This window comes from Parus major, chromosome 2 (genome assembly GCF_001522545.3).
Source record: "Parus major isolate Abel chromosome 2, Parus_major1.1, whole genome shotgun sequence".
Taxonomy (NCBI): Eukaryota; Metazoa; Chordata; class Aves; order Passeriformes; family Paridae; genus Parus; species Parus major.
Window position 1 is genome coordinate 10,236 of NC_031769.1, and position 12,292 is coordinate 22,527.

General features: G+C 52.1%; 1 protein-coding gene across 1 annotated transcript in view; it reads right to left on the bottom strand.

The window, feature by feature from the left end:
• Positions 1 to 12,292, bottom strand: part of ELP6 (elongator acetyltransferase complex subunit 6) — a 25,100-nt gene that overhangs the window by 6,848 nt on the left and 5,960 nt on the right. The window contains exons 2-3 of the mRNA XM_015620183.1: positions 3,351 to 3,429; positions 1,846 to 1,916 (exon numbers count right to left, since the gene is read on the bottom strand). Of these exons, the coding sequence (XP_015475669.1) occupies positions 1,846 to 1,916; positions 3,351 to 3,429 (150 nt within the window). The remainder of the gene's footprint in view (positions 1 to 1,845; positions 1,917 to 3,350; positions 3,430 to 12,292) is intronic.

Genomic DNA, 12,292 nt, shown 5'->3' on the forward strand with positions numbered 1-12,292 from the left:
TTCCCAGCTCCCTCAGGAATTCTCCAGCCCCTTCCCAGCTCCCTCAGGAATTCTCCAGCCCTTTCCCAGCTCCCTCAGGAATTCTCCAGCCCCTTTCCCAGCTCCACCTCAGCTGCTCCAGCCCCTTCCCAGCTCCACTCCCTGGACAGGCTCTGTCCAGTACCTGGGGAATGCAAAACTGCCCCCAGGACTGGAGGTGCCCCAGCAGTGCCAGCACAGGGGATGGGCACTGTCCCGGGCCTGTGGCCACACCATTCCTGGTCTCCAGTAAAGATCTACAGTAACAAACTCTTAAGCAAATTTAAGAGTGAAACTACCCTACCAAGAACCACCTTTTCTGAATCTGACGTGTTCATCTGTGCAAAGAAGGATTAAAGCAAAGAGAAGATGCGATGGAAACTCGGATATAAATAACTGATGTTGCGACCTCCAGCTCCTCAGAGCCTGGGAGGAATTCACAGCAACTACCACAGGGACACCTATGAAGTTCAGTGTAAGAGTGACTCAGAGCTGAAAGCAGCTCAGCGCTTCTCTGAGCTACGCTTATCACCTCCTTTGTGGCAGCCACCTTTTGTTCAAGTATCAGACAGCAAATCGCCCCCATTTGCATCACACGTGCGCTGCAGCTAATCCTCATGTTCTCTCCCTCCTCAGCCTCCCAGCCAGGGAGATGTCAGCAGCTCCCATTACACCGGGAAACCTCTGCATTGGGAAACACTGGCTTCAGGAGCAGGCAAGGATCCTGTGTTTCACAGCTGCATTTCCTCCCCACACCGGCTGCTGTGCTGCCCCATTTCCTGCCCCCCTCAGCAAGTCCCCTGCATGATTTCCTCCTCTCTGCACCACAGAGGCCAGGACAGCTCTGTGCCCATGGAGGGTGGTTTATTCGGCAAGGGAATCACACCTGGAGTGTCCACCTGTGAGTTACAGCTCCGTGGGGGAACACTGTGTTTGCTCAGCCCACCAATCTCCTTTCAAAAGGTAGAAACTGAGCAGTAAATAAAATACAGCTGTTTAGCAGCACCGTGTTTAGAGTGGGGAATACAATACCTGGCTCCTCAGCACTGGGGAGTCTTTATGAGCAGCAGTGCTGCTGGGATTCACAGCAGAACCAGAGGAGGGAGGACCAGTGTACGTCCTCATCCCTTCAGCCCTGGAAGGTCACCTGCACTTCCCACCTGGAGCATTTCACCTTGGCGTGCTGTGCAGAGAGCTGAGCGAAGCAGTTCGGAGCTCAGACAATTTGCTGACATGCAGAATTGCTCTGCCTGCTTTGTCTCTCTGTTTCCTCATTTCACAGTACACATAATCCTTGCCCAACTCACCACGGGAAGGAAATCCCTAGGAATTTACCTGTGGCTGCTCACAGAGCTCAAAGGGATGGCTCAGCCCAGAGGCCAAACGAGGCACACAGGTGTCCCGGTGACTCAGCCCTCCATCCCCACAGGAACCAGAGGACAGGGGACAAAGTCACCTCGGGAGCTCCTGCAGGTGTGCAGGGGTCCTGGGAACACTGACAGCACAGCATTTTCCTCTCCAGGAGATTAAGGAACCTCCATCTACCAGTCTGGGCCTGTCTGGGGAACGCTGATCCCCAGAAAACATTTCTAAGCACAAAGCAAGCAGCTGTCCAGCTCTTGGCAGGGCAGAGCCTGTGGGGCTCCAGGTTTTTGCCCAAAAGTGCTCTTCATCCCCCATCACAGGAGCAGCAGTCCTGACTGTCCCCACCAGGACCTGGAAACATTTCCTCACACACAGTTCCTGCTCCCCATTCCCATTCCTTCCCACCCAACAGAAGTGGGGTTACCTGGACCTGTAATAATGAACCTAGGCCAAGAGACTCACCAGTTTCTGTGCCACGATGTTGTAGTGGCTGAAGGACTGGAGCAGGGCCACAAAGCAAACCTTGCAGCCAGCTGGGGAGGGACAAAAGCACACATTAGCACTTCCACTTTGCAGCTGACATGATCAAAGCTCATAAATCACAGCAGCCAGGCCACAGGTCTGTCTGGAAGGACCTTGAAGTGATGCAGGTCTAGACAGATCCTCCTCTGCTTTCAGTTCTCACCTTTCTAGAGGACATCTGCATTAGGGAAAATGTTAGTTTAAAAAGAGAGGGAAAGAAGGAAAAAGATGACTTTAAAAAGCGTAAGGCCCCTTTTCTGCCTCATGCCAGGCCAGCCTGGGACCTCCTGGCTGTGTTAGCTGGTGTTACAGCAACGAGGCCAAGGGCCGGCCATGACACTGAACTACTGAAACCACACACATGCTAAAAATTCCCATTTTGGCTCTCCCAGGGCAAGTGACCTTGACTGGAAAAACACACAGAACAGGAATTGTGTCAGACACCTAAATAAAATGTGATTTTGGAACACAGTTTGGGTATGAACATTATCAGTGTTTGTTGGATGTGGATTTCAAGTAGAACAAGTCAGTGCCCCCAGATGAACCTTCAGATGTCCCAGAGGTTTTGGGCACCGAGTGGACAACGTGCAAACAGGGAATAAGTGCAGCCAGGTCCTGGGCTGGAGGGGCAGGTGACAGCCAGCACACCTGTCCTGAGACACACCAATACCCACAGATGGCAGGGAAGGCTTTTCCCAGGCACACAGGCAGCTCTGGACAGCACTCCCAGGGCACTGCTGCAGGACAGGACATCAGCAGAGCCGGAGGCAGTGCCTGGCAGGTCTCTCTGAACCATTCACACCGTTACCAGCCCACTTCCCATGGCATTTCCCTCTGCTCCTTAAGTGACACATTTCCAAGCAGGGTAAAGCCCCAGTTGAGGCAGTGGCAGCTCTGGGGGCACAATGTCCTCATCCCACGCCCTGGCCAGCACTCTGAGCTCCCTTTCAGGCCTGACAGCACCAGAGTTGCTGGGCTGTGCCAGCAGAAAGCTGGAGGAGCTCCTGAGCCCAGCACCTGCTCCACAGGGGCCAGGAGGTTACTCACAGAAAAACTGTTCCCAGAGAAGTAATTATACACATTGCCAGGCTCTGTTTGCTTCTTGACTCACTCTGAGCTTATCTGTTGCTAATTGATCCTGATATGTGTAATTACATCATAAAAATGGACGCAGGGAGGGAACTGCAGTGAACTGTCAGAGCCCGTGTGATTTACAACCATAACCACAACCCATGATGAAACAAGGTGCAGAATTATGGGAGGTATCCAAGAATACAGAGGAGTCCCACGAACAAGTCAGGACTGGGAGCCATAAATCCTAACCCCAAAGCTTTGGGTTTATCTGAGGATACCTCACAATCTGCAAAACCTCCCTCTGCACATGGAGCAACCCTGAGAGAACCTCTGAGATGTCCCTGCGTCTGAGAGTGCTGTTGCTGACCCACCTCTGAGGTAGAAGGAGAGGAAGTGGTGCACCAGGAAGCTGCCATCTGTCCGTGTGTCTCGCAGCAGTGTGAATTTACCCTGGAAAAGAAGCAGCAAAATAACAGAATAAGGTGAGGGCACAAAGTGCTCTTGGTAGACAAGATGTTGGCTCAAGCTACAGGGATTCTTCAGGTCCTGCTCAGAGGAAGAAGTGGACAAGCAGAGTTCCAGCTGCCTGTCCACAAAGGGAAGCCAACACATCCTCCAGACACAGCCCAGGGGGAGGCATCTGAACCACAGCATCGCTAAGGCTGGAAAAGCCCTCTGAACCCATCAAGTCCAACCATTAAACCAGTTCAACCACTAACCCAGCACTGCCAAGCTCACCACTGAACCCTGTCCCCACATGCCCAGCAGCTCAAAACCCTTGTGCTCAACTGTGAGCCCAGCTGGATCCCCATGTCTGTGCCCACCCAGTGCCACCCCCTCCCCTGGCAATAACAGACGTGCAGCACGGTTCCAGTGACGCCACATCTGGAGCCTCTGGTGCTGGACTCCGTCAGGGGGTTCTGGGCAGCTTCCACCTCCCAGCTCTGTGCCCCTCTCCTCCAATTCACAGGGATCTTTCTTCTCCAAGCAGCAAGGGAACAACAGCCACTACTCCATTCCCAGCCCATTCTCCCCCTGCCACAGCCAGCACTGCCAGTGTGTTTAAAATGTCAGCACTGCTAGAGCTGCTGTTCCTCCTGTGCCCAAACAGCCCTCCCTGTCCTCCCTTCCACGTTTACTTCCAACATGCCACCTTTGGGCTAGAAAACCTTATCACCAAAATGCTGTAGTGCAGCACAGCTCTCAGCACAAGGTAAAACCTTGTTTTGATCAGGCAGGAAAGCAATTCCGTTCATCAGTGCACACTCATTATTAGCCCCAGCCTCATCAATGTGTTTGTTTCCATTAAAATCTTAGTCAGGATGTTTCTTTAATCAATACACATCACAGATGAGCTGCTTGGAAACACAAAGAACTTATCAAAGTGGGAGTTTTTCTACTCCTAAGAACAGGAAAACCTTTTGCAGCAACAAGCCATCTCCGCACAGACGATTCCCAAGCCATCCATCAGAACAAACTCCCCGGTGCCCACAGCCTAAAGCGGAGCGAATGGAATGGCAAATATTGAACATGACTGCAGGGAATGCGAAGCAGAGAGCAGGGCAGGGAAGCTGCTCTCCCCCAGCCAGAGTGGGAGCTCTTGCCCCCAAAGAAGGGTTATGCCTCAATGGCCACTGCAGTGACAGGGACACTGCCCCAAGACATGTCCTCCATGGATGGGCCTGGAGCAGACTTGTGCTCAAACAGCACAAACCCAGACGTTCAGGGGTTTATCTTCTGCCACTCCATCTCCTTCAGCTCCCCTCTTTCCCAGGAGAGGCCTGAGAAGAGCAGGCCAAGCAGTCCCCGTGTGCCCTCCCTGCCGGCTGGCTCCCACAGGCTGTGCTGTGGCATTTGTCACTCCGAGCACACGGCACCTTGCCGTCCCAAAGGCAAAGCCTTCCTGCAGAACCTTCTCCACGAATCCCAGCCTGCTCTGTCCATGCTCTGCCCTCACACTCTCAGCACCTGCAGGCCACGAGGCAGAAGCTGCAGCTGTGTGTTAGGAACTGCCAAAACCCCTCAGTGGGGCAGCAGTGGGTGTGACACCCCAGGGTGACACTGCCAGCAGCTCCTTTTCCCCAGCAGCGCTGGGAAAGGGGCAGGGCCCGGCCAGGGAAGGAGAGGGCTGCGAAGCGCTGATGCTGTCACACAGCGGGACACCGAGCCTGGGGATCCAGCACATTCCAGGGACTGGCTGTGCACAGGGATTGGCTGCACACACACGTACTCATCATTTATTACAGCTACAGCACATTTCACACCCCGACTACTGCAGGGTCTGCAGTCCCCCTGCTGCAGCACCGGGAACTCGCTGGGCAGCCAGCCACACCACAGTGACACCCGCACAAGGGAACCTGCAGCGTGTGCTGGGATGGGAAGAGCCCACTCAATCCAAGGGAATTCATCACACACAGGAGGCCTTGCTCTGCTCCTGCTCCGGCTGCCAAGTCCAAACCCAGGATATTGAGGCCAAATCTTTTGGTTTTGCTCTGTGGAATTTCCTGTTCACATCAAGGTGAGCGCCTTGCCTCAGAACCAAGCTCATGGATGAGCACATTCCCACTCATCCCACAGCTCCACCACTAAACACACCTTGGAGAACAGGCTGACAAACTCCACCAAGCATTTCTCACTTAGTGCTTCATGAGCATCAAAAACCCAACATCAACCCACAGGAACCACAGGGCTTTGGGACTTTGCACACTCAGACTATCCTTTACTACCACTTCAGCCTCAGCCAACATCTCCCCCAGATCTGCTTCGAGCCTCAGGGGCATCATCCCAAATTCTCCTCAGTATTGTTTTCCCACCAGACCAACACTGCCCCACTCCAGCCTGCCTGACAAGGAATGACCTCAGAAATATCTTCCAGATCAAGGAGAAACCTCCCCTATTCCCATCACAAGCTGGTATTAGGGCATGGGGAGAAATTGGAGACAAAGGGGGAAACTCAGACTTATAAAATAAATTATCACCCCAAACTTGCTTTTATTATCTAAGACTGTAACTCTCACAAAAAATATGTAGTAACTTGCAGCACATGGATAACTTATTAAAAATTACTGATGACACCGAGTTGGTAGTGTGGCCAGAGGGAAAGGAAGGGGCATCCAGAGGGACCTGGAGAAGTTGATCAAAAGGATCCACGGGAACCTCATGAGGTTCAACAATGCCAAGTGCAAGGTGCTGCACCCAGGTCAGGACAATCCCCAGAACCAGCAAAGGCTGGGGGATGGAGGGATGGATAACAGCCAAGCTGCTCCAGGGCTGGAGCCCCTCTGCTCTGGAGCCAGGCTGGGAGAGCTGGGAATGTTCCCCTGCAGAGGAGAAGCTCCAGGGAGAGCTGAGAGCCCCTTGCAGGGCCTGAAGGGGCTCCAGGAGAGCTGGAGAGGGACTGGGGACAAGGGATGGAGGGACAGGACACAGGGAATGGCTCCCAGGGCCAGAGGGCAGGGCTGGATGGGATACTGGGCAGGGATTGTTCCCTGTGAGGGTGGAGAGGCCCTGGAAGGGAAGAAGCTGTGGCTGCTCAATCCTTGGAAGTGCCCAAGGCCAGGCTGGACGTGGCTCGGAGCTGGGCTAGTGGGGGGTGTCCCTGCCCATGACAGGGAACAGAACAAGATGGGCTTTAAGGTCCCATCCAACCCAAACCATGACTCTCTGGTTCTGTATCATTCCTGAAACAGCAGCTTGGTCTGATCTGTGTCATTTCTGAGGTTTCCAGCACTGCTCATACTCTGGACAACCAACAAAGAGCCCAGGCCACCCTCACTGCCCACCCCAGCCCGTGAGTGAGCCAGGCTGCAGCTGAAGCCCTGGGCACACCCAGGAGAGCTCTGTGCACCAAGGGCAGCCCTGCCTGCCCTGAAGGAACTCCTCATCCTCCCTCCTGCACTGCTTCAGCCCAGGAAAAGGGACCCAGAGCTCAGGAACAGCTCGGCAGCAGGGCCAGGTCACAGTGACAGCGCTGGACTCCGGGGGCTCTGTCCCATGCTGCTCACAAGCTTTGCTCAAATCCTTCCCAACAGATGTTTATCCAATTTGCTCTGAAGCAGTCAATGTCTGCGGGTCCCAGGTGTCAGACAGGGCTTGGTAACGTTTTCCCTGCTATTTAACCCCTTCTGTTCCCCGTGGGCACAGACAGCCCCAGCAGTGGGATTTGGAAGCCTGGATTCCATGGAATTGCTGAGGCTGGAAAAGTCTGGAGTCCAGGGAGTCCAACGGCTCCCACAGCACTGCCAAGGCCACCACCACCAATTCTCACACTCAAATTTTCACCTCCCTCTTCCCACACACACAGGAGCCCACCGGGTTCCCTTCATTAGGGATTACACCTCAGCAGTTATCCCCATGCCTGCAGCTGGCTATTTCCACTTGAATCCAGCCTCACCACTGTCCTCATCACCAGCCCATTCTGAGCCATGCCAATTGCTCAAACCCTTTTCTCACTCCTGCTTTATGCACAGTCTGTTCTGCCACCTCAGTGATGAGTGAGACCCCAGTGCCCCTCTCAGTACACCAGGCCCACTCACAAGGGTGTCACTGCTGCTCTGAATACATTTATTATTCAACCATGATTTTATCCATCATGGACAAGCACCTCCTCAGGCTTTGGGTTTGTTTTAATTGCACCTACTCAAGATTCTTATTTGGATAAAAATCAAACCTTAGAGGATTCATGACCACAGCTGTTTTTCTGCAGCCAGAAACAGCCCTGGTTATCTTATCCTAGGAAGAGCCAACTCAGTTTGCCAAGGAGTACCTGTGGCAAAGCAGCACCAGCTTTTCTGCACTCCTGTCCCCTGCCAGGTGCTTTTCAGCCATTTCCCACTTGCTGCAGGATTTTGGGATGACTGCTACTCCCCACTCTCTTTGTCCCACTCTTTCACCCACACCAACTGCTGGCTCTCCTCCGAGCTTTAAAACATCACCGACTTTCCACGGCTCAAAAGACGCCTCCTGAAGCTTTTCAGGTCTTTTTTAGTCCGTGCTTTGAGCACACAGACAGAAATACCTCCCTGAAATGACAGCCTGCAAAGCTGCTCTTCCTTTTTGTAGCCTGGCACTGCCACCAGTTGCTCACCAAGAGTCAAAAGGTGCTGAACACTCCAGTTTTGGGGATGCCAGACATTAAGCTTTCCTCTCTGTTCTTTCCTTTACCTTCTGGCCATGAGGACATTCCCAGAATAATTGTGAGTCCCTCCATGTCCTCTGACAGTCAGGTTTGACTTTTATCTTAATCCTCCCTTTGTGGCCTTGCTGCTCTTCAAATGAGGAACGGAAACACCTCTGGCTTTGAATAACCCTCACTGCAGGAGGGCTGAAAGCAACGATAAATCAGCACTTCAATGATTTCTGCTCAGCTCCAGCTCTGCTTTTGTCAGGCAAAGTTCACCTGGGAAGCACCAGGAGCCATTCACCATCCCAACAAACCAGTGGAGATTCACCTTCTTCCTCAGTTCTCCTTCAGCCCAGCAAACCAGGATCTGAGCTGAGCACAACTCCTTCCCTGCTTCTTTCTCTAGGGCTGGAGCTCCCCTCCTGCAGAGGACACATTTTCTGGTCCAGACTCTCCTTCAGAACAGGAATCAGCATCGAGGGTTAGTGATCAATATTAGGAAATAAACCCCAAACCAATCAGTTTAATGCAGGCAAACACGTTCTGTCTGTGTGGTTTGGTGTTTATTTCTGAAACAGACAAATTCAAAATTCAAATTCGTGTCTGAATACCTGAACTGCACCTTCTCTGAAACTCTTTTTTTAAAGGATGTGCCATGACAGATGTTTCCATGCTTCACTCCAGGGTTTGACAGGGCAGGGACAGGTAAAGAGGACAGAAACACCTTGAGGAGTGCCCAGGATGGACTGCAGCTGAAGGAATTGCAGCTCCTCTCCCAGCCCACTCCAGCCCTGGCTTCTAAAATCACACTTAACACCACAAGTGCTGGGTGAAAGGTTTTTCAGGGATCCTGTGCTAAACTTCATCAGGGCAACTTAATGAAAACCACTTCTGAATTTGTGCAGAATTCAGCAAACAGGCTAATTAAGATTATTTAGGTATTTTAGATATTATAAGCATGCTGCAGTGACTCTGCCCAGGGCACCCAGCAATGGGGCAGGAGTGCTGGCAGGAGGCAGCTGAGGGATGGCATTCACGTGGCTCCTAAAGCACCACTGTGGAGACAGACACACAGCACAGGGAAATCAGCATCATTTTGCTGGCCCCAGGAACAGACAGCAGCTTCCCAAAACCCTTCCCAGGTAAAACACATCCACAAAAACCCTCTGAGCACAATTCTGCATTTTCCAAACCCACAGCCCATATGGGGCTTGTTTCCCTCCTAGAAGAAAATGCCACCAAAACCCCTCAGAAATATCTTTTGAGTACCATTAAACACCCCTGCAGCAAAGTCCAGCTATCACTGGCAGCAGTTTCCTGACTTACTGTAATTAGAGCTTGGTCAAACAAAGTTTATCCGTTAGGCATTATCATTTCCCTGAAAAATATGTTGTGGAAACATAAACCAGGAGTGTTCCCATTTCAGAGGGAGGGCTGGGGGTGCTGCACCAGTCGGGTTCCTATTTTAATGAAGGGTTAACAAAACTTGTGGATTTGGCAGGAAAGCAGAAGGGTGCCCTCGGCTCTCTGGGGAACACATTCCCTTTTCCACACAGACCCAGCCAGAGATCCAGAGGTGTTTCCACTCTGGAATTCTGGAAGCTCTGGCTGCCAGGCATTACCAGGGATCCCCTCACAGGCAAGGAGGGGAACAGGGAGACAAAGCCCAGAACTGTGATCATTTATCCATGAAATCAAAAGCAAACCTTTAGACATAACCCTCAGCAAGTGTTCCCCTGCACAGCTCTGTCAGGAACCACCCCCAAAGCTTTGGTCAGGACAGTTTCCAGGGTTCACAGGTCTGCACTCCCAGATCTCTGGGGCTTGTGAAGGGCCCCGAGGGACACAGCACCTGTAAGGTGATGCACCTGCCTGGGATTGGTTTTCCCCAGGTCCTGGGTCACAGCAGAACACCGGGAAAGGCTGAACACACCCACTGCCGGGGCTCCCAGCCCCGAGCAGGAGCCTTGGCCATCTCCAGCAGCACACAGAACTAAACATTTGCCTTTCTAATCATCACCAATTCGGAAGCCAGGCTCAGGAAATCACTGCACTCTTTCTTCCAGATGGAGAAACGACCCCAAAATTCCTCTGTGAGGCAGCAAGTCTGACTTGGACATTGTTTTTGGTAAACAAACCAACTATTATTCCTTTATCACAATGCTCCATACAAGATTAATTCAGATTTAAGAACTGCAACCCTGCTCCCCTCCCCACCATGCTCTCACTCCAGCTGAAATCACTCTTTTCCTGGGAGGAGAACTTTGCTTTTTCCCAGTTATGCCAAAGGGCTGTTCTGAGCCACCTGAGGACGTGAATTAAAAGATTCCCTCCACCACAGCCACCCTCAGCTCCCTGTTCTGGGTATCTTGGATGTGAGCAGTAACAGTCCCAGACACAGAAACAGCAGCTGCACCACCACAGAGCTGCTCAGTGCTCCTTAAGCCTTTCTTTCTCACCTTGAATGCACTGCACAAGGGGGAGAAAGGGATTCAAAGGAATTATAATCTCAGATATTAGAGCCAGAGAATGCCTGGATTGCTGCTCCTCCACCTCCCAAGCTCCTTGTGCCGAGTGCCCCCAGCAGCACAGGGGACTGTGTCCCATCCCCACCCAGAGCTCCCTACAGAGGTCTCTTGGGAGAGGGGAGAAGGTGCCTGCAGCAGGATTCCCAGGACTCAGGATCTGCTGGAAGTGCTGTGCTGCTGCTCCTCACCTACTACATTCCACTACAGGCAGGTAAAGCTATTTTTGTTCCTCGAGCTGTACCTGTTCTACTTTTTAAATTCTCAGCAGAGAGGGGAGAAAAGAAAAAAAAAAGGAGTTTTTGGTTCATAATGATCCAAACTGACACCAGACAGGCCCAGCAACCCCCTGACTGAAAAGAGTGTTGAGTAACTCAGTGAGAGCCTGACTAATTCATTCATCATAGGATTCTGACATTTAAAATACTATTTTAATGCTCCTGAGACAAACCCTGATTGTTCTTGGCTCTTCTGGGATGTTGTATTTTAATCATGATTGGAAAAATAAACCATGCCAAGTTGTACCTGGAAACAAGGAGCTGTGTCACACGTTGATCCCGAGGTGTTTTCCCCTCTTCCCAATCCCAGGCAGCTAATCTCCTTTCTGCATTACACAACAGCTCGTGTAATCCCAAATTTACCACCCTAGTCCTGCCCTCACAGCTCTGGTTTCACAGAGAGGGAGCTCACGCCTCATCTCTGCCCCTTGAATGAAAAGAAACTTGGTTTGCCTTTCAACAACCCGGAAAAACACGTGGATGCTGCATTCAGGAAATTCTGGCACTAAGGCCAAAATCTTTCCGGAGTCCTTTCCTCGGGGCTCTCCCAAACACAGCGCCAGAACTGCCTCAGCATTCCAAAAGCTCCTCGTTCGTTATATTAAAGATAATGTAAAGATGTTCATTCTGACTCACATGAGGAAGATTTTTGACCAAATTCCGAAGTTTGGCATGATTCAGGGGGTAAGACAAGTGCTGAGAGCACACAGCCAGGTGCCCAGAGAAGCAGAGCAGTAAATCCGTGTGGTTCTGAAGTGCTCTGTGACCTGTACCAAACCTCACGGAGTATTTCATCCCCTGACCCATCCTTCCCTTGACACATTTCATCCATTTAATCCTTTCCCATAAAACATTTCCCCTGATCCTGCAGCAGACGTGATCCACCCCTTCTCTGCTGTTCCCTTTGCACATTTTCAATGCCCCAGCCTTTCTCGGCCGCTGTGGGTTCCCGAATACCGAGCAGATTGCACAGACAGGTGATTTATTATTCCCAGGGATAACCATGCAGACCCCAGAGAAACACGGCACCCACAAACCCCAGCGAATAAACCACTGCACGTTCCATCGTTCCCTTCAGGTATTCCCTACCGATTCTACCCAAAGCAGAGACAGGGGGATGTGGGGGCGGGGGGGGTCCCTGAGGGGAAGGCGCGCGCCCCCGGCCCCACCGTGAGGGGACTGAGGGGAAACTGAGGCAGGGCAGGGGTGCTGAGGGGTTATTCCCGTACCCGATGGCGCTGCTCCCGCCCGGCCCGCTCCCTTCTCACCTCACCGGGAAACGGCTCCTTCCTCACCTCCGCCCTTTGACCTCCCGGCAGCCGCGGCTCTCGTGCTTCGTCGTTGAGAGGTTGCGGTTTTAGGCCTTTTCTTTTTGGATTTTTTTTTTT